Source organism: Lonchura striata, chromosome 17 (assembly GCF_046129695.1).
Source record: "Lonchura striata isolate bLonStr1 chromosome 17, bLonStr1.mat, whole genome shotgun sequence".
Taxonomy (NCBI): domain Eukaryota; kingdom Metazoa; phylum Chordata; class Aves; order Passeriformes; family Estrildidae; genus Lonchura; species Lonchura striata.
The window spans coordinates 4,661,487-4,684,532 of record NC_134619.1 but is presented as its reverse complement, the minus strand read 5'-3'; the positions used below and the strand labels follow the sequence as shown (position 1 = coordinate 4,684,532).

At 41.8% G+C, this 23,046-nt stretch overlaps 1 protein-coding gene across 2 annotated transcripts in view; it reads right to left on the bottom strand.

Annotated features, from left to right (window-relative positions):
- Positions 1–23,046, bottom strand: part of CDH4 (cadherin 4) — a 416,361-nt gene that overhangs the window by 128,489 nt on the left and 264,826 nt on the right. For both annotated transcript variants that reach the window (XM_021553526.2, XM_021553527.2), the window contains exon 4: positions 22,464–22,640. In XM_021553526.2, coding sequence (XP_021409201.1) covers positions 22,464–22,640 — 177 coding nt within the window. The remainder of the gene's footprint in view (positions 1–22,463; positions 22,641–23,046) is intronic.

Here is a 23,046-nt window from a genome sequence, read left to right as displayed (position 1 = left end):
CCACTTGCCTACAACCCGGGGCGGGTGAGAGCAAATATACTGTATCTCCCTGCTGGCATAATTCAGACCTGCAATCTCTGTCACAGATACCTGCTCAAACACGACCTTGACTCGGTTCCTGGCAGCTCTGTGCCACTAATAACTGATAGACAAACAGGCATATTTACTTGATGTTTACCTTTCTCTTTACCTCCCTTGCACAGGCTGATGCTCAGAACCAGGCTCCCTGATTAGTTCTGCTCACTGCAGTAACCCTGTGGCCCTCATTAAAGAAAAGCTTTTTGAGAAACTGTATCCATCCCATTTTCTATCATCAGTCCTTTGTGAAAACTGGATTGAAAGCACCTTGGTGGCAAACCTACCTCTCCCACAGGTAAAATGCAAAGAGCAGACAATGATGCTCACCAGCAGGGAGAAGTGATTAAAGGACAGAGCAGGAGAACAGAGGATGAAACGCTGTCTCTAACAGGAGATGCTGAAGATAACTGTTGGAATTCTTCATTTTCAAAAAAGTCTCTTTGTTTTGTTTCCTGCTTCAAGGAAATCTAGATTGCTAGTCCCAAGACCCACAGCATGAATTAGCCTGATCACTTGGCAAAGACAGCACCCTACTTACTGATGGTGGGAGCTGCACTGATCCTCCAAATACATTTCAAATATCTGGATCTTCCTGTCATATTTACTATTTGCATAAAATGATATTCTCCTTAAAAAAAAAGAAAAGGAAGAGTTGTGGGGGGTAGCAAAGATTAAAGGCAGTCTGTCAGTCTGCCTCTGCCTGGTTTGTATTCTCACTGGAGTGTATAAGTAATGTCTTTGATTGCTTCCACGATGGGGCTGGTGTCACCATGGCATTTGAATCACAGCACTTTCTCTTTGTATTGCTTCTGTCAGTCAGGAACAATAAAGAACTTTTTTGTTAAAGCCTTTAATTTCACGTAGTAATTACCTATTTGATCAGACAAAAGGTGCTGTGAATGAAAGTCATTTGCTTGTTTGATGTGACTGAGACTGAGTGTCACTACAGCTGCGAGACTGTCAGAGAAAACACTAGTGGCTGATTAGATAAGCAGTCCTGCCCAGAAAAAAAGGATGAAAATGGAACAGGGGAAGAAAAGTCAAGTTCTACCTCATCTAAATACAAGGAAAATGAGAAATCCCTCAGAATATAATTAATGCAATTATGGGAAGACGCAACTTCTTTACAGCTTCACTGAGGTCAACTTTCCCGCTAAAGGGTTAAACACCCTCCTGGCTCCCTCCTCTCTCCTTTCACTCCATCAGCCAAGGCCAATTTACAAAGAAACCAAGGATCTGCTTGGCACTTGCTGAACACCTGCTGCTGTTCATGTGCACATTCACACTGCAGCAGAAATCACGCTACAAGGACATGAAGAAGCATCATCTGCTCGTGCCAATCTACTACTGTTCAGATAAAGTTTTTGTGGTTGAAATCTGAGATGTTGTACCTTGCCAAGATGAGCCTTTGGGCACCTTCTGGGGCACAGAAGGAGTTCCAGGACACAGTTGGGATGGCTTCAGCATGTGGAGTCCTGCTGGATTCCCCCAGTGAATTACAACAACAATGAAAAAATCTTTGAGGCTTAGCTGGACAGTTAACTCAGCCAGACCACAGCCCTGAGAGCCTCCCTCCCAGTTTTCAGTTCTGGCTCCAGCACAGACCCAGCCACAGGTGGGAAAGGGACCCAGACCTTGCCTTTAGATCTAATGCCCTACCTCAACCACAGTCATTTGCCTCCCAGAGTCCATGCTGGGCTTGGGTCTCATCTCTCTGCACAATAATCGGGATTTTATGGAGAGAAGGACATTTTCTGGATGTGAAACTGATGAAATAGAACCTGCAGGATGAATTCACTCTTCTGATCATCTCAACTTCATGCCAGCAAAATATTCATTGCACGGCAGCTGAATCTCTTTCCCTTTTGTACACAGAAATATGCACGAGGCAGGTGGCTCCAGCTCCCAAAAAGCTTTTCTTTCCCTCCCCTTTCCTCTTCTTCTCCTCCATGAAAGCAGCAAACAAGGGGACTGCAATTTCTAGCAGTTTCTTACTGGTAAGTGTGATATGGGAGCAGGCTGAAATGCAGGCTCTCATCTCTGCTCACTGCTGGCCTCTCTGCACTTGCTGGTTAGAGCTGCACATGTTTAAAACATTAACTGGAAATATTTTATTCTGTTGGATAGCGTATCAAACAACATTGCAATGAAACTTTCAAGGGCTTAGAAACTGTGCCTGGAGGTACTTGAGAGGTCCTGTGGACTCCTTCAGCAGCACAGCCCAAAAAAACCCAGAATGGGGTTTTTCCTCCACAAGTGACTCAAGATAAGTGACTCACGTAGCACGGGGGCTGGATGCCTTAATTTGTCTTTCTACTCTCTTAAACAAGGCAGAAGGTGGAAGATAAAAGGGAAGCCCTCAGCTGGCTGACAATTTAGTGCATCCTCAACGTGCAAGGCTACTGGAGTGATGCATGCCACGCTGTGGGAAGGCTGGAGCCACTCTGGAACAGCCCTTGTAGCCTCTGGCAGCAGGAGGACGTGTCCTCAGCTCCACCCTACAGAGGGGGACCCAGTGCCTGCCCCTGCCCTGCCTCTGGCCAGCCCTGCTCGAAGAACTCGCCTGTCTTGGGTGATCTGAGGCGTCCCCTGCCTTGTCCCCACGCCTCACTCCTGGGACAGTGGCTCCTGCACAGGGGCTCCTGCTTCTCCTCAGGCCACATGTTCCCAGCCATGGCTCGGAATTGCTTTTGAGCAGCAGCTGCTGCACCTCTCCCCTGGAGTGGCTCTAGCACTACAGATGCTCTCACAAAGGCAAAGCCAACACCACAGGGACAACAGTTCCCTAAAAAAGCAAACAGACTATTTCCCTTTACAGGCTGCTCTCAAAATCTAATTTCACAGCATGATCAGTCACTGCATTGGAATGACTTCCTTTCTTATTCAAATAAAATGAACATATTAACAAATAATACTCATAAAATTCACTGGACAACACAATGGAAAGAATTACAATGCATGAAGAACTAGGTTACAGAAGCTACATCACCACTTGAGTTAGATGCAATATGTATTAACCCAGAAAGCCTGTATATAGAATTAAAGAAATCATCTAATTTTAAAGTAATATTTTATTCAATGCATCCCCCAGTGCATGTAACTGCTAAATGAAACGCATTGCATGCTCTACAAACACATCATCACCTTGTAAATGAAATACTCATGATATTAAAACTGATACAACATTTATTAAAACCATCATGCAAAGAACAAGGTTGGGTAGTTGAACTGCTGAAGGCAAGTGCCAGCTCTGGCCTTGCACACGCTGAGCAGCCTGTGGCTCTGAAACACTAATCAGAGATGTGTTTTCTGAAGGTGAGAGTTCATCCAGCTAGAAAGAAATCCACATCTCGCCTGTGAAGAGTAAGGAAACATGTGGGAGTCTTTGGCAGAGCCATGCAGGATGTGATGGGCCGTGGGTTTTACAAAAATTGTCCCTGCCCCAGCGCAGGGCAAGGTGTCTGCACCAAGGTGTCTGCTGTGTTCCACAGGAGGTCACTGTAAGAGCGTGTTAAACCCTCCACAAAGCTGAGCTCTTTGGTTTGATATTGTTTCTATATTCTTCTAGACTAACAGCAAAGTTCAACATTAACGTATTTTGGGATCAGATCCTGACCTGTTTGCTCAGGAAGGCAGAGTCTGGAGCACAGGGGGATCTGGTGTCTCGCCCTGCAGCTCTGCTGTGATGGCCAGAGGACACCACGATCCCCAGCCTGAAAGGAAAGAGTCACTGATGTGAGTCCCACAGTGGGTATGGAGGGGCTGAGCAGAGGCTGTGTGCCAAAGAGAACCTCTGCTAAACCCAGCAGAGTGCTGCCACCTTCTCCACAGTGGGTTTGTGTGTCTCTGGACATCCTTCTACTCCCTTGCAGAGTGTTCTTGCTGCTAATTCTCTCCATGCATTTTCAAGACATTTGACAAGGTTTTCAATGCAGCCACCTTTACCATCTTCTCCTTTTCAAAATCAAGCATTGTACTACTAATTAATCTCTAGGGGATAGGTCTGAGTGCTTTAAAAGCACAGCTCTACTGTGAATACTTGAAGCATATTTTTTAAGGAAAATCTCAGAAATTTACTTTATGCTATTACTTCATTCTAGCCTATGACATTTTTAGCTTTGCACAAAGGATGTCTCTCTGCAGAACCCTGGCAGTTCAGCCGAGTTACACATTATAAAATCCCTCTATTTGTCACTGCCTTCAAGCCTCTTCAAAATGAATCCTGGTTAGGATATGTGAATGCAAAATGCTCTTGTTTCCTAGTGAAACGCTTTGAAACACGCTGTAGGAGAGGCTTGATTTTACCCTTCCACAGGCACAAAAAGGAGTTCTTGCCTTTAAATGTTCTCTGCTGAAAGAAAAATTCACACAAACCACATAGAGCTCAGGCTGCCAAAAAGGGAAATACAAACTCTTCTCCATCCCTTTCAACAAATCTCAGCATAGAACAGAATGAAATGAAGCATACATTCAGCAAAAAGGGATTAAGGGAAAGATGAGTGGAAAATCCTTTTAAATACTAATATTCACTGAAATTAATCTCCAATCACATCACAACAGAGACAGGTCCTTGACAAAAAGTAAAAACCCATCTAAATATACTCCATGATGGCGTCTTTCTCCAACCAGTGTTACAGGAATCTGTATGCACATACCTATAGAAATTTATTACCAGGACCCCAATGCAAGCTGTATTTTGCTATGCAGGTACCATATGCTGTGCTCCACATCTGGGGATGGTAATCCTGGCGTCTCCACATTTATTATAAACTGGTTAGGGATCTAACAGGGCTGGAGTCTGGGCTAGTTTTTTATTTCTAAGCACGACTGAGCAACAGAATTAAAACATCTCATTTGAGAACACAAGTTTAAACTTATGCACTGCGTGTACAAAAGTATTAATTTTTTTTGACTTTCAAATATTTGAGCATTGAGAAATTACACTGTAGAAAATGTGCCTGGTCTGACTTTTTCACTGTCACCATCATTAACTGTTCCCTTTCATGAGTCACATGCAATGCCCTGAGATGCTGGGGACTTTCTGGTCAGACATTTCTAATCTGATCAAGAGAACACTGTGACATTTCAGATGGCAACGCACTGATAAAAGCTCTCCGACACTTCATTATGTAAACAGGTATAGCTGCTAATTAATGAATTACAGTAGAGAAAGAAACTGTTGGCAAGGATGGAAGCTTGGCCCAAAATCTCCCCTGAGTAATGCTCAGTCAAGTGAGCTAAGCCCTGTTAGCGCTCGCTGGCAGGTGTGGCTTTAGCACCTGCTGAAGAAAGTGGATTTTCTGCAATATTCACATTTTTCCTCTCCCCATTTCCCTCTTACTATGAACTCTCAAGACAGTTTTGCTTTGCTGCCATGCAGCCGGTGTACATTCCATATGTACTACAGCTCCCCACATCAGGCGTGGAAACAAGGAGCCAAGGATCAAACCGTTCCTCCCTGAAAAGGACACGTGGTGCCACCTTCTCATCATGTGGTGCCACCTTCTCGTCACCTCCCACCACCTGTACTCGACAACACCCTCAAAACACAGCGGTGCCACCAAGCCAACGAGCTGTCCAGACATGGCTTGGCTGCAGAGGAATCTTGGGGAAATTACAGAATCACAGAATGATGAGGTTGGAAGAGACCTCTAAGATCATCAAGTCCAACCTATACCCTAACACCACTAGACCATAGCACCAAGTGCCAAGTCCAGTCTTTTTTTAAACATATCCAGAGATGGTGATTCCACCACCTCCCTAGGAAGAAAATTCCAGTATTTTATTATTCTTTCAGTAAAAATTTTTTCCTAATATCCAACTTAAACCTTCTCTGATGTAGCTTGAGACTTTGTCCTCTTGTTCTGCCAGTTGCTGCCCAGTGGAAGAGACCGACCCCCACCTGTTTGCAACCCCAACTCCCTCAAATGTTCCTCGTAGGGCTTTTGTTTCAAGCCCCTCACCAGCCTCGTTGCCTCCTCTGGACGTGCTCAAGCATCTCAACATCCTTCCCAAACTGGGGGGACCAGAACTGGACACAGCACTCAAGATGTGGTCTCACCAGGGGAAGAATGATCTCCCTGCTCCTGCTGGTCACACAATTCCTAATGCAGGCCAAGATGCCATTGGCTTTCTTGGCCACTGAGGCACATTGCTGGCTCATATCCAACTGGCTGTCAACCAGCACCCCCAGGAAAATTAAAGACTCTTTGAATTCTTGTAGAGTTTTCGCTGTTTCCATGCAGGAGGGAGTGGGACGAATTTAGGAGGCCGCGCGGAAATCTTTGGATGGTGGTAGGGAATACATGTGTCTGAGCAGTGGTGAAGTGTTGGAAAGCAAAGTATGAAAACTGAAACCATGCTGGTCCGAATAAGGAAAAATTACTGTCTCTTAATCATACTACAGGCTGCCTGGTTTTTATGGGATGCTGTTCCCATTTAGCTTAGCGGTGCTGTTTTACGCATGATGAGGATTTCAGAAGTGCAATTAAAGCTTTATCATCAACATAAAACCCAGCACAGTTTGCCCAGTGCTAGACTTAAAAAACACTAAGTACTGTATTCTATCCAAGAGGAAAGTGATTATATTTTCACTACATATAGCTTGGAAAGCTGGGGTTAAATGACTATGAAAATTACAAACCAATATTCCAGAAGCACCACTGAACTGTATTCTAAATAAAAGTTGTGCAGAAAATGTTTTTTTTTTCTTTATCTGCAGAAAATTAATGAAGAACAAAACCTACATGAATATTAGAATCTTAATTTTGCCAAAATACAGTCACAATTTGAAAACTAGGGTCTTTGCTGACTATGAGAAGTATGCTACTACTGATAATGTTATGGAATGTGAGTACTTGAAGAAAGTCTCAGTTTGGTTGGATGTTATTTTTAAAACTAGATTTTATAGAAACATCAGCTCAAGCTACCACCAGCAACATCTTAACAATTCCAGAGCAAATGCAAAAAACCTAAGGTGGAGGGATTATCTGGGGGATTTGGGAGAGTCTGCTCAGTTCTCAAATATACCCTGGATTTCCTTTCTGACTTTTGCAGAGTGATTTAGGCTCCCCAGCATCAGCAGCATTTGTGCCTGCAATTCAGCTGTGAACTGAAGTCTGAGAGCACATACTACTAAATATCTAAGGAGAAAATCCAGGTAGCTAAAGCTGGAGAAGCAGCTACAACTCCATTTATCCATTTATAAGTGAGAACTGGAGCCAGAGGAAGAGAGGCTGGACCTTAACTTTGTTGGGTAGTTTACTGCTTAATTTCTATCAGTTTCTTGTTTTAGATTTTACCAGGTTTCAGGAATAATTATTTTTGTGTACTTGTGGTAAGAATAAGATAAGCATCATTTACTATGTGAGTGCAGCGAACAGCAGCTTGGATTTATACAACATTTTCACATCTATAAAGCAGATAACTCAGCAGGATGGTGAGCCAACCTATCCATTAAAAAAATAAATAAATCAGTTCTAAGTTCAGACTTCAAAAGGAAAATGGTAGATGCTCCATGAAAATCTCTGTAGGCTGAGGTTTCCACGGAGCAGGAGCTGAGCAGCTCCACGGCTCCATCCTTGGGCAACACATCTTGGTCCTTGCCCAGCACAGATTAATGAACAGCAGGAATGGAAATGCTAATAATTAAGAAAAGGTTAAAATGTTCACACTGTGTGAGAATGATGCATAAAAGGATACAACTGCTAAAAATCACTGCAGCGATGAAGGATTTCTTTTTTTTTTTTTTTTCAGAAACTAAATTCCAACTGGGAATATATTAAGAACAAGAAGAAAGAAATTCTCAGGGTAAAAAAAAAAAAAAAACCAAAAAAAACAATGCAAAGCAGCTAGTGAAAACCAGTCAGCTCTGTGGAATGGAGGCACTATCCACACTACAAACTAAAGCTCCATTCTGAACTAAAAGCCATTTGAAAAACAAATTCAGGAAAACATCCAGACAAGACAAATCCCAAAATTACTATAAAAATTAGACATTTTTCCATATGAACAGTTGGTGTTCAAAGCAGCATTTTTCTCTTAAAATTCTACTAATGTAGCTGTAATTCAGAGTAAGAAACTGAGCCAAATTTTCCAGGCAGGTGTTCAGTCCCACTAGTTATTCCAGTGATTCCTCAGGCAGAGCCTGTGCCATCCTCTGCCTCCCAGAGATCCCTCCCATGAGATCTGTACTGGTAGACCAGTCCCATTCTCTCTGGGCACACCAGATGTATGATGTATGTATGTATGTATGTATGTATGTAAATATGTATGATTTACACACACCATTAGTTCAAATCTATCACATATATAAAAATATAGGTATATATTGGATGGGATTCGTTTTATCTTCAGAATTCAGTACACACTGAGACTCTAAGGGAGACCACTGCCTGTGAATTGTACCAAACCTCCCAGCTCCACATTACTTCATCCTCCAAAAATTGGAAGTCATATCCTGCCATCCATGAACTGCTTTTAGCAACAAAATTTGAGGAAGCAACTTCCTATAAGTAGTGGGCAGGTAACACAAGGAAGAGCGATGGCCCTTCTTCAGACAGGGACATTGAGATTTTATCATTGTCTTTTGCTGACTATTGCTTTCATATACCTTTCTGACATTACAAGCTTAGCCTTAGATTTTATTTTTACACACAAAGTCAATTCCCACTTGCATAACAATCATTTGCAAACCACTAGCCCTGAACACAGATAATAGCATATAAAGATTTTTCCTTAAAGATAATACAAGCATTGTACCAGAGAAAACCTGAAAGGAGAACAGGGCCTGTAGAACATGGGTTATCCCCACCTGTCCAAGAGATCCTGTCAGCAACTGGTTTCCCAATCACCACAGATTCATTTTCCACTTGCTTGCTGCAATTATGCTATTGAAACCTGCAGGTCTGGGGTTTTTTTCCCCCCTTATCTTACTCTAAACAGAATTCATTTTTAATGTCTATTGCAGAAGGCCAATATGATATAAAAACCCCAAACATTTCACTACTCATGCACTCTTATTCATAATATCACATCAAATTGCTGAAGTAGTACCATATGGCGTTTGAGCACCAAGCCAGAACAAGTTGTTCAGCTTGTCATAATCTCAAAAGCTGCATAAAACTTAAATAATTTCTCTATGAAGTGGAAGATCTTTGGGTTTAATATAAACTCATCAGAAATGGATTCTGAATTTTCCTCCTATTATTTCCCATGTTTTCTCTGATTCACATTCCATTTTCCAGTGCAAGCTATCAGTATAAGTGGCTACAACTATGGGGCTGAAAGGCTTTAAAAGCCTCCTGTCCATCCTTTTTTCTTTATAATTCATCACTGAATGGATAAATAGCTTTCTCAATCAGACAGACATATAATTACAAATAAAAAAGCTCAATCAGAAAAACTGAATGGGAAAGATTAATGAAATCTCCCACACTTTGATTCAGCCCTTAAAGCAACACCCTTGGTTGTGAAATGTCTACACTTCCACCCACACTGTCCTATAGGAAAACACATTTAACTGGTACATAAATCCATGGAGAGATGATGGTGGGAATGCTCCAGGTTTCATCACAGACTGCTTATCGTGAATTACATTCTTAATTTCTGGAGACACCACAAGTCTAGGTGTTTGTGTTTTTGTTTTTGTTTTTGTTTTGTTTTTTTTCTTAATATTTCCAGCTGAGAAGAAAGGTTTGGAACTGATGGTACAAGAAATAGGGACAGCCAAGACATCAGACAACCTCACAATTTTTAGGGATTGTGATTGACCCCTGATCCTTGCACAGGGACCACCTGAGACAGAGAAAACACATGGAAAGATGGGAACACACTACAGCAAAAACAAAAATGTGAAAGACCTGAAAAGGTGGAACAGGAGACAAAACTGGAAATGTGTAGGCACAAAGAAGGCAGGTATATGGGCTGTAGTATTGCTCTAAAGAGGAGGGCATTATGGAAAAGGGTTATTTTACCAGCTGCTTAATCAATTGAAGAATAAAAAGGAGAGCAGCAAATCAAGCAGAATTTCATAACCCTTCCTAGCATAAATGTTCAAGGCTCGTTCCCATATGGGATTAGGATAGGCAGGAACTGCAGGCTGGCACACAGGCAGTACAGAGACAGCTATTACACAGACTTTTGCTTAAAAATTACAGAGAATGGGGACATGTCTTATGGAGATATAGATTGAAAGTTTCCAGAAAAACATTTCTGTAATGGTTGCATATGTGATTGTTCTTTTTTTCCTTAGCTATATGGAGGAAACAAGTGACTTGTCACCAACCCAAAGCGAAAAGCACTTGGCTGCATGGAGGAAGACAGGATGTGTTGCATCTGTGGCTTCACAGAAGGAAAGGAACAGCTCTTCGAAAAGGCAAGAAGCACAGAGAATATCTAAGATAAATAAATGAAAGGAATCAATCCCAGTTCTCTGGTGAAGAGATGATGTCACAGTTCCCAAACCCTCCACACTGCACAGCTCAGAAGGGGCAGCAGCAGCGCGGTGTCCCTGCTGGGGTGGCCCTGGGCAGGTGGCAGGATCTGCTAAGGGACCCAGGTATCCTTCAGACCTTGGGGAATCTGTGTCAATAAGGACTCATTTTTTGCTGTTCCTGATCATCCTCTGCACACTGTCCAAGGAAGAAATGCAGCTTCTCCAAGAATTAGTATTTTGGGTACAAAAAGGGTAAACCCAAGAGAACAGACTAAAATATTGAACATATGCTGCTTTGATGTGACTTGGTGGATGTCTTTGGTCAGCAGAACCAGAGAATATTCCAAGCAGTCCACAGGGATAGAGAGCCTTGCTGGAGGGATGACTGGCACCAAGAGCTCAGGCAACACAACATTTTGGGTTACTTTAAATATTGTGTTGGAAGCACCTTATTCCAGAGAAGAAAAAAAGAGAAAATGCAAAAGAAAAGAGGTGTGGAATTAGCATCTCCTTTACAACAATACCACCTTTTTGCTAACAGTTCATTTCTGGAAGAATGATTTTGATGGATCCAAGACAGGCACGACTTCAGAGCAGAAGGATGAGACAGGAGATGACCTGTGAGCAACAGCACCCATCAACCTGGGCCAGAAAACGCTTCCCCATCAGCATTAACTGCCCAAAGGCTGATGCAGAGTTACAGCACAGATGCAAAGGCAAGCTGAACCTTAGTTTAGGATCATACCACTCAGCATTTACTCCCTTCTTTCAACAGCATCCACACTCAGTGCTCAGTACTTACTGAGAGAACACCCTCTATCCAATTAATACCCCATTAAGCTGCCCGCCCGCAGTGACTTTATCCTCAGACCACTGTATGGCAGCTTTTAACTCCATAATACCCCGGCATTATTTCCATATTAGACTACAAGGGTTTGAGCCAAAGCTCCTGGAGGTTAATGAGGGCTCATTAAACTTTGAATCGAGCCCTAACTGCTCAGCAAACACGGAGTGAAGAGAAACAGTTCGTGTCAGATGAGATGACAGAGGGTGTAGTAAACTTTAAGGCGAAATATTGAATGCTGATGGTGACAAAGGCAGGGAATGTGTGAGAAAGCAGCCGTGGGAGAGAATTATGATTGTGTTACACTCGATATCAAGCAGGACAGATTTGTGCCTATATAAATAGATATGCCTGGTCTGACTCTGATGTGATTTTTGTCATCATATGGTTAGACAGAGCATAATATTGACACTATGGCTTTCCTTCAGATTTTAGTTTTGAATTTCAGCTGGAGAGTATGATACTAAAGACTTGAAATCAGTATGACTCCTTCCCTAATTACTGATTAATCAAGAGCTAAGGTTGCCTACATAAAGATTCATGGGGTGAAGGAGGAAGTTTCATTAAGAACAAGAGGTTAAAAAAAAAAAGGAAGGGGGGGGGACATTTAACAACTGAATGGATATAGAAGGAGGGGAAAAGAGCTGATTTCCTAATAGCATGTTATACCCAAATGTTACATTTTGTATTCTTGTCTAATTAAAAAATTAGAACAAAATGCTTTAATGCTTGCAGATACCATGGGTTATGGTTCAAAAGGAAGTACAGAAAGTTGTTGGGCTGTTTCTTTACAGTGACTTCAGAAATACATATGTGTTGTGTCGTTCTGTCCCTTAGGTGCTCAAAAGACACAGCAGCTGTTTCATAAATTCTGAATTGCCTTTTCCTTTAGCATACAAAAGCCTGTGCCATAAACATAACACTGTCTGAAAAATATTCGGTAAACCCAGACAGTTGTTGGAAATGCTTCCTCCGATATTTAAATTCCTCTCTTAACAGGAGTTTCCCTGCAAAACCAGATGCTAAAGAATAGTGCTTTTGCCATTGAGCTGAATGGGAACACTTTGGTGTAGCATTTTCCTTTTTTCCATGGAGACATTACAGGGTGCATTTCCCATGACTGAAAGAAAATGCCACCTTGCTTCTCAATTCTTTGCTTTCAAATAATAAATAACTGCTATAATCTTCCATAAAAGATTTATGCTCTGATGATGCCTGATTCTTCTACTGTAATTTCTTTTTGTTAGAGGCAGTTGAATGCCACTTACTGGTAAGTAAATTGTGTCATCACTTCACTGCAAACCACACCACTGAAAATGTAAGCTGGCCAAACATTTATTTTTGTTTTCCAACTCACACAAATCCCTTCCAAGGGCTTGGATTAACTTGCAACACTTTTTAGTGCAGATCCTTAATCTTAGTTTCCTTTCCTCTCTCTACTAATATGCTCCCTTCCAGTGATGTTACTTCAGAAATAACTCCAAATAGCTCACAGTGTGGTCAGAAACTCTGCCTTTTAGCTGCCATAGCTTTTTACAGTGACTTGGAAATAAGGGAAATTGGCCATTCCCACTGAATTTTTCATAATCCTGCACTAATGGGGACACTGCAGCTCTGCCTTTTCCACAGAGGAGTTTAACTAGCAGAAGGGCACATGCACTACAAGTTCCCCTAAAGGTTCAAACCATGGGCTCCATGTCCAATCTTTTCACAACACAATGCATGCCTTTCATTTCTTAGACAGAAACAACAAGCCCACACAGCTTTTCTTCTTCCTTAAGCTGTCGCTCTTTTAACAACAGGAAAATTAGGTTCTTTAGTTAAATAAATGTTACAGATCACAAAGCCTTGAAGCACAAATCAAACAAATAAGTCAACTGAAAAGCAGCCTAAAAGGGCTAAAAACCCAAGCACAGATACAAAACCCTCCTCAGGTCATGATGTTTAGATTAGAATGAGCAGAGATCACGAGTAGAAGGAGGAGTCAGGAAGGCGAATGTCCCAGCAATGCCACTGGCACTATGGCATTTAGGGTCTGTTAATATTTCCAGGATAAACTTCTAGGTTTAGGAGTTTACAGCTTGAGTCATAGAGGATTAGTCCTGGTTTCCAAAACCTGATTCCTAAAGGGGAATTCCTCAGGTAAAACTTTGCAAGGGGAGGGCAGGGCCAGGTGGTTTGTTATGGCAAGGATGAGTAGGTGGCAGGTTCAGCAGCTGTGGGGGCTCTTAGGGGATTCATGAGTTGGTTCATGGAGGGGAAAGAATTCAGCTCTCTTTACCCAGTGTCAAAAAAAAATGCAACCAAGGTCTACTGGGTGGCTTTTCAAGGCAGGTTCTGGTGCCTATTAGGGAAAAAAAGGACATATGTAAAGGCTAATGTGCGTGTACATCTAAGAGTGTGCTCCCTCTACACACCAGTACACTCAGAGAAATGTAATTAAAATTGGGAATCTAATAAAAATTATAAACATGGCCAAAGAGTTTAGTACTGCACAATGCTGAGTACATTAATCCAGTAAGGCATTATTCATGTCCTTAGTTTCCAGTCAACAAATATATTCTGAAGAGCCACTGGAGTTACTTGAAGGCTCAAATATAGGCACAGTCTTAAAATCTCTGCTGAACAAGGGCCAAAATGTTCAGTACCACCATCTGCAGATATCCAAATTGCCTTGGGCAAAATGTTTCCCTTAATATAATCCAAGGTTTTGTTTGTTTGCTTTTTAAGTTGTCCAACTGTTCGGATAGGAGGAAAATGTCCTTTAAATTAAGGAAATTAGCAATAAATATGAATGTTATTATAAATATGGTAATTATAAAAAATATGGTAAGAATTATGGGAAAGGAAAAACTGCAAAGAAATGGGGCCTTTAATGAAACTGGTAAACTACTGCATATCCACTCTTTGCTGCCCTATTATGTAGCCATGGGCTTACATCTTTCATCAGTCTTCATTAGAGACAACTAAAAAAGGATTTGGATGGTGACACCTTTATCACTGGAAATCTCAACTGTTATTATAAATAAACAACAATTAACCACAGCAGTGAGAACTTAAAATTAGCCCAAGAGTAAATTCTCTAAAGTCTTAAAAGCTGACATCTGAAATTCCAGGGTGCTGTATTTAATTCTTCACTGGTGCAGACTATCAAGAACATATGCACTAGTAGGGAAATAAAAACTGTAGATTTTTTTTTTTTCCTATCTCATCCCAGCCTGCTAGAGTGAATTTCAGCAACAGCCTAGCTGTCAAGGTTATATCTGCACCATCATTCTGCAAATCCAAACTCACACCCACACAGAACCACTCTGTCTTTGGGACTCCATTTCAACTCATCAAGGAAGCCAAATCCCACACTCACCTAATGTAGGTGATGAGTGTTAAAGAATGAACTCCTGCAGCAAAGAGGCAGATTGTGAGTTCTTTGTTTGTTCTGTCTCAGCCTTTTTCATTATTACTGTTTTACTTTGAAAAAGGCAGGAGCAAAACCAAAGCTCTTTTCTAAGCAAATTAACCCACTGTTTTTGTGTACACTGTCTTCACAGATTTTCAATAGCTTTCATGAGCTGTGTGCATTAGCTCTGACTATGCCTTCCTGCCTTTGCCTGTACATGTAATGACAGCCAGCCTGAGTGGCTATTACAGTTATCTCACTTTCTGGAGAGGATGGGAGGTAATGATATGTTGCAATATGTGCAATGGGGTATTATAGCTAAATACTCTTTGGAGTGACTGATGAACTCTTTTGCAGTATGCCTGGGATGACAATTCAAGGCGTACTTATCCTTCTGTGCTTCCTGAATCTCTTGCTCCCGATGTGAAGCTGGAGATAAAAGGTGTGGGTTGGATGGGGGTGGTGGTGGTGGTGGAGGAATTGGTGGAGAGCCAGCAGGGAGCAGAGAAGCACCTTTGCATGGTCATGAAAACAGAACTGTGCATAACAGACCCAATGCACAGGTGGACTCAGACATGGAATAATGTGACTGACTATAACCATCAGCAGATTTCTGACCACTCCATTAAAATCTGAGTTCATGATGAGATTCTTCAAATAACCCAAGGACAGGCCCCAGTGCTGATAACCAGAAGTGCTGCCCATGGCCATGGCAACAGCTCTGTGGTCTCAAACAAAGCCACTCAGCTTCCCTGCCTCGACTTCTTATCTGTGAAAGACCATCCTTGTGATGCAGGCAGGCTGAAAAAGTCAGATCCTGCATGGAAAAATACCTAAGCATAGGCTGGACTTGAGGATCTTAAAGGTTTTTCCGAATCTAATCAATTCTATCATTCTGTGTCTCCCACTTACAGTTAGTATTTAACCAGTAGTCACTGGTAGTAGTCTCACAAATCCCTGCTAGTATATCCCACCCCACTGCTTCAGGGGATGCTGAGTGACTGCAAAACAGTCTGAAACATCTGCCACAAGGTCAGACCACAGGTCTCTTATCCCAGCCTCCTCCCAGTCTGACCTAAATTAATGACTTGAAGTTAATCATAAATATTATCAATGATTTTTGAGACTTTTGAAATGTCATGCTGATACTTCCCAACCAGTGGGAGCAGTCTCACTGAGTCCAGTGGCTTCTGAGAATCTCAGTTCTTATGTTGTGTGAGAAATTAAATTGGTTCCATTTCCTTCATGCAACTGGGATGCCACATTCAAAGATTTATCACTTCCAAATCAAATGGCATTTTATGATTTAGTTGGTTCTTTTATGATTTAGTGGGACATTTTTCCATTCATGTTACTATTCCCAAAGTATCCTGGAAAATGGCAAAAACTCAAGGGCAGATTTTTTAGCTGAACTGGGCAATAGAAGTCCTTGGTATCTGTCTGCAAAGTGTCAATCACCTTTAAATCCCAACCTCACTCACGATGTTTCTCCTTGAGTAAGTGACAAGGCCAGTCTGGCAAAATGAAATTTTTCAGTAATACATTGACAAACTCAGATCCACGAGCACCAAATTCCCCCTCAGTCTGCTTTGAATGCATAAATAAATCAGGCTCTTGCATTTATTTCTGCTAGAAGATTGTATTATTCCTTTCTGCAATTATGGAAAAATGCAGAGCACAGGCAAGATTTAGTGTCTGAGTTTTTGCTGCAAGACTTATGTCAGTAGAAAGGCATTTGTGCTCTTGGGAATCAAAGTGAGATTCACCCATTTGTGGCAGGTGTTTTAAGCACTCAGCCTAACAATCTACCCACGCATGGCACTACAGCAATTCAACGACTAAATTAAATCTCTGAATATTAAATTAATGATGGAAATCTAAAATATTAATATATTCTAATTGAATATTCTCCGATAAATTATCTAGGCATTCTCAGCAATTTGATTTTACTTTCATTTCTTAAGGAACTTTCAGCTGCATAAATACAGCTATTAAAGCAATTCAAAAAGGGAACATTTTCTGCTCAGACAAGAGAACTCTAAACACAAAGAATCTAAAAATTTCTTTCATATGATTGATTAAATCATAGAGCCCAAGACAGCTGAATCATTAAATGACTGCTTTCCTTCAGTCCCTCTGGCTTTAGCAAGGACAATATAAATTCCCTATGGGTCTGAATACAAGGAAATACAATATGTATAATTACAGTATAGGCTTGAATGCTGTTGTAAGAGAGTTTTAAATGGAGCATTTATGCTGTAGCTGCACTTTTCAATCCATAATGCTGGATGTGCGTGTGCATGGAAAGCCCATAAAGCATTGGGCATCTGCTTCCTTCGACCCAGATTCCCAAATGGCACACACTGGGGTAGTCCCTCCAGCTCTGGCAGAGATGTGGGATTTACATCAGGATCTGCCCTTCTCTTTTGTGAATGCTGGAAACTGAGAATGGCATCATCAGGGAGAATGCAAACAAAAGGGTGTCCTTTGAGCAGTACATACAGCATGGAATATATTCAGGAACTTGCTTTAGACTGTAGGTTTTAAAGGAATTTCAAATGGACACTTCAAAAAAGCACTGTGCCATTATTTCACTTTGTCCATTCATTCTGGGAGTCATATGTGAGTCCTGGTTTGGTAACACACACACACAGAGGAGAGATCAATACCAGACCCAAGACCATGGCAAAATGAACATTTAATGAACCATTTTCCTGCTCATCTTTCTGTCTTTAGTGCCAGGTTGGTTTGTGGTGTGAAACTGCAGTAGAGCCAAGAGTTGTCTCAATCTACATCCCTGATCCAGCTTTCACAGAAAGGCTGTGACTCTCCAGAGCACCACAACCTGCACAACGTCCCATTTCTTGTCCACCCTCTGGGCTTGCTCCTTATCCTGTTCTGAGTGTTACAATAAAGACCAAATCCCCTCATTTCTGAGTTCCAGTTGGTGATGCTCACAGGGCATCACAAAGAGTTCACTGAGAGCCAGAACTAGCCATGTTTTTTCTTTGAGTGTGTGTGTGGCTGATAAGGCAAAAGAAACACCTGTTCCTGTGGAGAACAAGGAAGATCTAGGTCTATTTGTAATCAATGCTGTCTGCATCTCTCTCAGGAAAAGTAAGGTCTGATGTCCTTTGGGAAGCATTTGCAAGGCCTTTTCTCAACAAACCTTCTCTCACCACAGACAGATGCCATCTGTCTTGCAGCTGGGAGCTAATGGATTCTGCACTGCCAATTTCACAGCAGTGAGCAACTCTGTGATAGAGGAGGCAAGAGGGATTTCCTACAATAAAACTATTTAAAACAGTGCAAAGGCACACGCTGAAACAGCCATGAGGAGCAAAGGAGATGGCAGCACTGAGGGCTGATGGTCCAAGCTGGCAGGGATTTCACAGCTCAGTGTGTCTCCAGCACCAGGATTTCAGACTTTGGGAGAGCTCCCTCACCCATTTCCTGTGCCAGGGTGGGCTGTGGCTCACACACAGGCTGTTGAGCTGGAGAGTGTGCTATCAATGTTTTTCATACTAAATATTCAAAGTCACAGGATAGCTTAACATGTGCTAAACCCATTCATGAGTCCACCACAGGGTTTTGCAGTGTGTCAAGAGAAGTTCTCTGCTCCCTTAATGTGCCCCATGCTGCCGGAAACCCGACCCGACAACAACACCTCTGCTAAGCAACAACACAAGAGTCTTCAGATATATTATATTCTGCCAACCTACCAAGCCACTTCAGGACTTTCTGATTAAATTTACATAAAATGCATCCTTCCCTCTTATTCCCTGTTACACACATCAGGTTATTTCTAGTATTCTTGTGGCTGAGATCACCAGCGCTCGGATACGGGAGCACATGCTGTGCCTGTAGCATGCAATCAAGGCAGTTTGTGAGAGCACCAAGATCCTGTCTTGGTCATCCTCAGGGGATTGTCATGCTGGTATAATGAGAATGAACAAGTTGTTTATAATAAGAGATCTAACAGGAAAAGAATATATTTTTCAGTTTCATGTTTAATAAAGGCAAGCTGGAAAAATTAAGGTCTATGAAGTGCAAGATGGGAGGCTCTAAGAGCTCTGCAAAGGTCCTGGAGATGAACTGAAAGTCTGGAGCCCTCACAAAGGAGAACACAGTGGCAGTGGTTGACAGAGGAGCCCATTATCTAAGCATGTCAAAGATGACCAAAGGCCAGTTCTGCACAAGACTTGTATTTTTAAACTAATTATTTTCATGTAGTCCATTGAGATGGACCAAGATTTGCCTTGAAAACGAAGTCAAGATTCCCATTAGAAGCAGCTGGAGACTGGCTTGTGAATCCAAAACTGAGATTCTTTTTGAAGTTCAAAAGAGGATGAAATACAAGATAAGCTAATAGATAATTAGATAATAGATAATTAAGAATTAGCTACGCGTGTAGCTAAAAAGGATGAGTCAGTGAGAAAATAGACAGAGCTCAGCAAGGGTGCAACTATTTAATATATTATCTTAACTGATCAGTGTGCCTGCATGAGTCATTTGCTTGGAGAAGGAGGGGGATTTCATATTGTTTTTGTATTTTTAATAGGCATTTTTATGGACTTCAGTTATAATAATAAGAGTACCTGACAATTAGTAATGAAATTAGCCTCACAACAGTGAAATATTTCACAGCATGTGCAATATTATTCCTAGTACAAAGGTGGAAGTGAAGCAGAAGGAAATGAAACTCAAGATTTTCATAAATGTTTCCAAAATAAATAAGCATATATCAATAAATTTTGATAACTGTTTTCTCAGCTCAAAGACAAAAGCAAAATTTACAAAACATTTTTATATACTAACAATTTTTTTTAGCTTATAAATATCAGATGATAATTTAAAATCTTCAAAGAGTAAGTAAATCTTTTCAGCAGCCAAAATTAATTAGAAATTCCTATTATTATTTTTTCAGCTATTTTTTTCTGAAACACATTTCCTAGTTAGTGTGGTTGATGTATATGAACAGACATGGATGTTCCTCAGAAAGAAAAAACCCTGTAATTAACAGAAAGTTTTTTTTTGGCAGGGATAATGTTCCTTTTTTTCTTTTTTTCTCTAAAAACTTTTTCATTTAACGTATTTTATCAGAATGAAATGGTTTAATGAGCAGAGAATTACAGTTGATCCCAGATGAACCAGACAGGGCTGCCTTTCGAGGTATGTGGCTCCCATCAAGCTGCATTCACCTTTGCTATGATTTAAACTTCATTCAGGCACAGCCTTGCTAAAAATACTGACAAGTAACTAATCAACTTCCATAAAATGGAATTTTTACCTTCACAATAGGAAGCAGGAGTAGGAGGGAACCTGAAAGATTTGCCTATGCATTTCAAATTAGTCTGACCTATAAAAACGCAAACAGCAAGTGGTTCTATGAAAATGTACTTCTGGTAGGGCTTTTTGGTTTTTTAGTGATGAGATTTTTCAAGCCAGCCCTTCCTGTCCTTGGAGGAAGCCAGAACAAAATTCACCACTATGGAGGGACTGGTTTCTATTAGTTATACCTACAAAATGTAAGCTCGGGCTGGTCTTTCTGGACTAAAAAAAGTTCAGTGTCCAAGAACCAGCGGTAGGTTTGAATGTTTTATATAAAACAGAAGAGAAAACAATGACAGACCTGCTTCTGTACAAATGAGAGCTGAGCTGCAACTTCACATGTGCACTTCTGGTTCCAGTTTGTGAGCAGATGGACACAAAAATATTCAGTGCCTAGCGAGCAAAAGCATGGGAAATCAAATCAAAACTCTTACCTAGATCTAGGAGACAGCAAAATGCTCCAGGGCAATCTGAAGATTATGTGGATGGAAATAATCAGATAGTGCTGGTCTTTGAAGATGTCGATTTGTCCTATTCTGGATAATTAAAGAGCAAAGTCTAACGGAGGGAGCTGTAACTCCTGATAGGAATCACCCAAGCTTCACATTCAGGCATTGGCAAAAGGGCCAGATGTTGCAGAGGAGCAGAAACTCAACTCAAGCCTGAAACATCAGGGGTCTCATTCTTAATCAAGTTGCACTCTTTGTATGATCTTCCCTGTCATTATGATTCCTTCTGTGTGTCAGGTGAAGAGGAAAACAGTCCTTTGTAAACCAGTCTGGCTTTTTTTTATTTCCCACCCCATTTTTACTTCATTTTCAGCACTTCCTCTAGCATCTGTACTAGAAAACTGCAATGGAATATATTGCTGAAAATCTGGGAGTTCTGTATTTCCATAAGCCAGGTTATCTTTCCAAGGTTACCGGTAGTCTAAGTGATGAATATAAATTCTTTGGTACCTATATAAAATTTATTATTTGTCATTTCCATTAATATTAGAATTTTGCATAGTCGAGTCCTTCTGTTTCATCTCCAGACTGTAGGGTAAAAAGTGCCACAGAGATTTCAGTCCTTATAAATCAACAAATTTGCCATGGGAAGCTGGTGCCAAGTTGTCCTCTTGCTGTCTAGTCAAAACTCAAAAGGAATCAGTAGGGAATGGAAGAGAGCACAAGTTCATTTTGCAATACTACCCTTTGTTTTTCACAGGAATTCAAGATTTATCTAAATTATTGATTTAGAAAGGCATTTTTGACACATCAGATTATTCTCCTCTTCAGACATTTCTTCAGCTTAGTAGGACAACACATTAATGGGTCATTCCATACCTGCACTGCTGACCACACAAAGACTCTCTGGATTCCCTCCCTGGTTTTATTTGCCACATGGTACTTCTTAGTCCTTATTGTACTCCCTCATTGCACAGAGAAATGACACCAACAATCCGAGTTTAAACAATCCCTGATTGAATTTGGTACATGCCCCTTCCTCCTAGACACAGAAACAGGTAATGATGCAACTGATGTGAATCCAGGCACTGCTTCAAAAGTACTAAATAAACTTCCTGAGAAGGGATGCCAATGATACACCAGTGCTACTTGAAATAACTCCTGAAATTTTATATTGTTGCCATTTTCTTCCAAGGGAAGAACTAGCTGCAAATGTCTGCCAAGGAGTTTTACTTTTTTTTTTTTTTTTTTTTTACAGCTAATCATTTGACTGCTCCAAAAAACCGAAACCAGCACCCACAAGAGGAATAGCAACATGTGTTTGTATTTCACTAACACTTATCAACAGCAACAATAAATCAACCAAATGTCTCTGCAAAACACTCCTTTCCCCTTCCTTTTCTTTTCCTGTCATCCCATAATCATCACAGAAAACCACATGGGTAAACTTGATCTCAGAGATTATCCTTGTGAAGAAAGAAAGTAGCAGCACAGGGGAGGCTGGCGGATCCATCTGCAGCGGCGGCAGGCAGCCAACCTCCCCCGGGCCGCCGCGCATCTGCAGCGGGATGGGCGCGGGAGGGAGGGATGGGGAGGGAAGGATGCAGCACCCTCGGCGTTGGGTGCCACCCAGCCCAGCTTTTACACCTGCAGCCGCTTTTTGGATGAGAGCGTGGGCAAAGTGCCATCCTGGCAGCAGTGCCAGTGTCTCAGGAGGGACTGGCTGGAAGGAGGCGATTAGGCTGCCGTCAGCTGGGGAGGGAAACTGGGGTGAGGAGCTTTGGAGCAGCATGGAAAAGGCAACCATTCCTGCAGGAGCAGGGAGCCTGTGCTTTGAGCCAGGCTTCCCACACCTACTGCTCCACCAGAGCCATTACGAGATCACTGTTATTATTAGCACTGCTGTCACTAGTTTGTACTTGAACTCACCCGGACCAGCTGCTGCGGGAAGGGCCCTCTGGAGTTCTCTGGCACGTTGATGGGTGGGATGACCCAGTCCCGCTTCTGCCGCCGCAGCCCGTTGGCACTCTGGTGCTGCCGCCACGGCAGCAGGGTGTCACTCTGCTGCTGCACCAGCTCTCCAGGCAGTGCCTTCCTTCCTTTGGGCTGTTTTGGGAACAAGAAAGCACAACCAGTTAGCTTCTTCTTCACTTCTCAGGACCTGTCCAACAGTGGCATAAACAGCCGCGTGGAACAAAGACACGACGTGTTTACTGGCAGCTCTGCTGCCACAGAATCAGAGAATCAGCTAGGCTGGAAAAGACCTTGCAGATCATCAAGTCAAACCTAAGACCTAACACCATTTCATCAATGAAACCATTCACAAATACATGGAGCTGTCACTCCCAAGCCAAGACGCCTCCAAGAATGTATTGTCTTCATTACACCAGCTGCAGGGAGATGCAGCAGAGAATTGGGGTAAAGAAGATGCTGAAAATTTTCCGTAAGTACAATCTACCAGAACACAAAAAAAATTGAAGAAGATTCCTTTGCAGTCCAAGTCAGGGGTCCA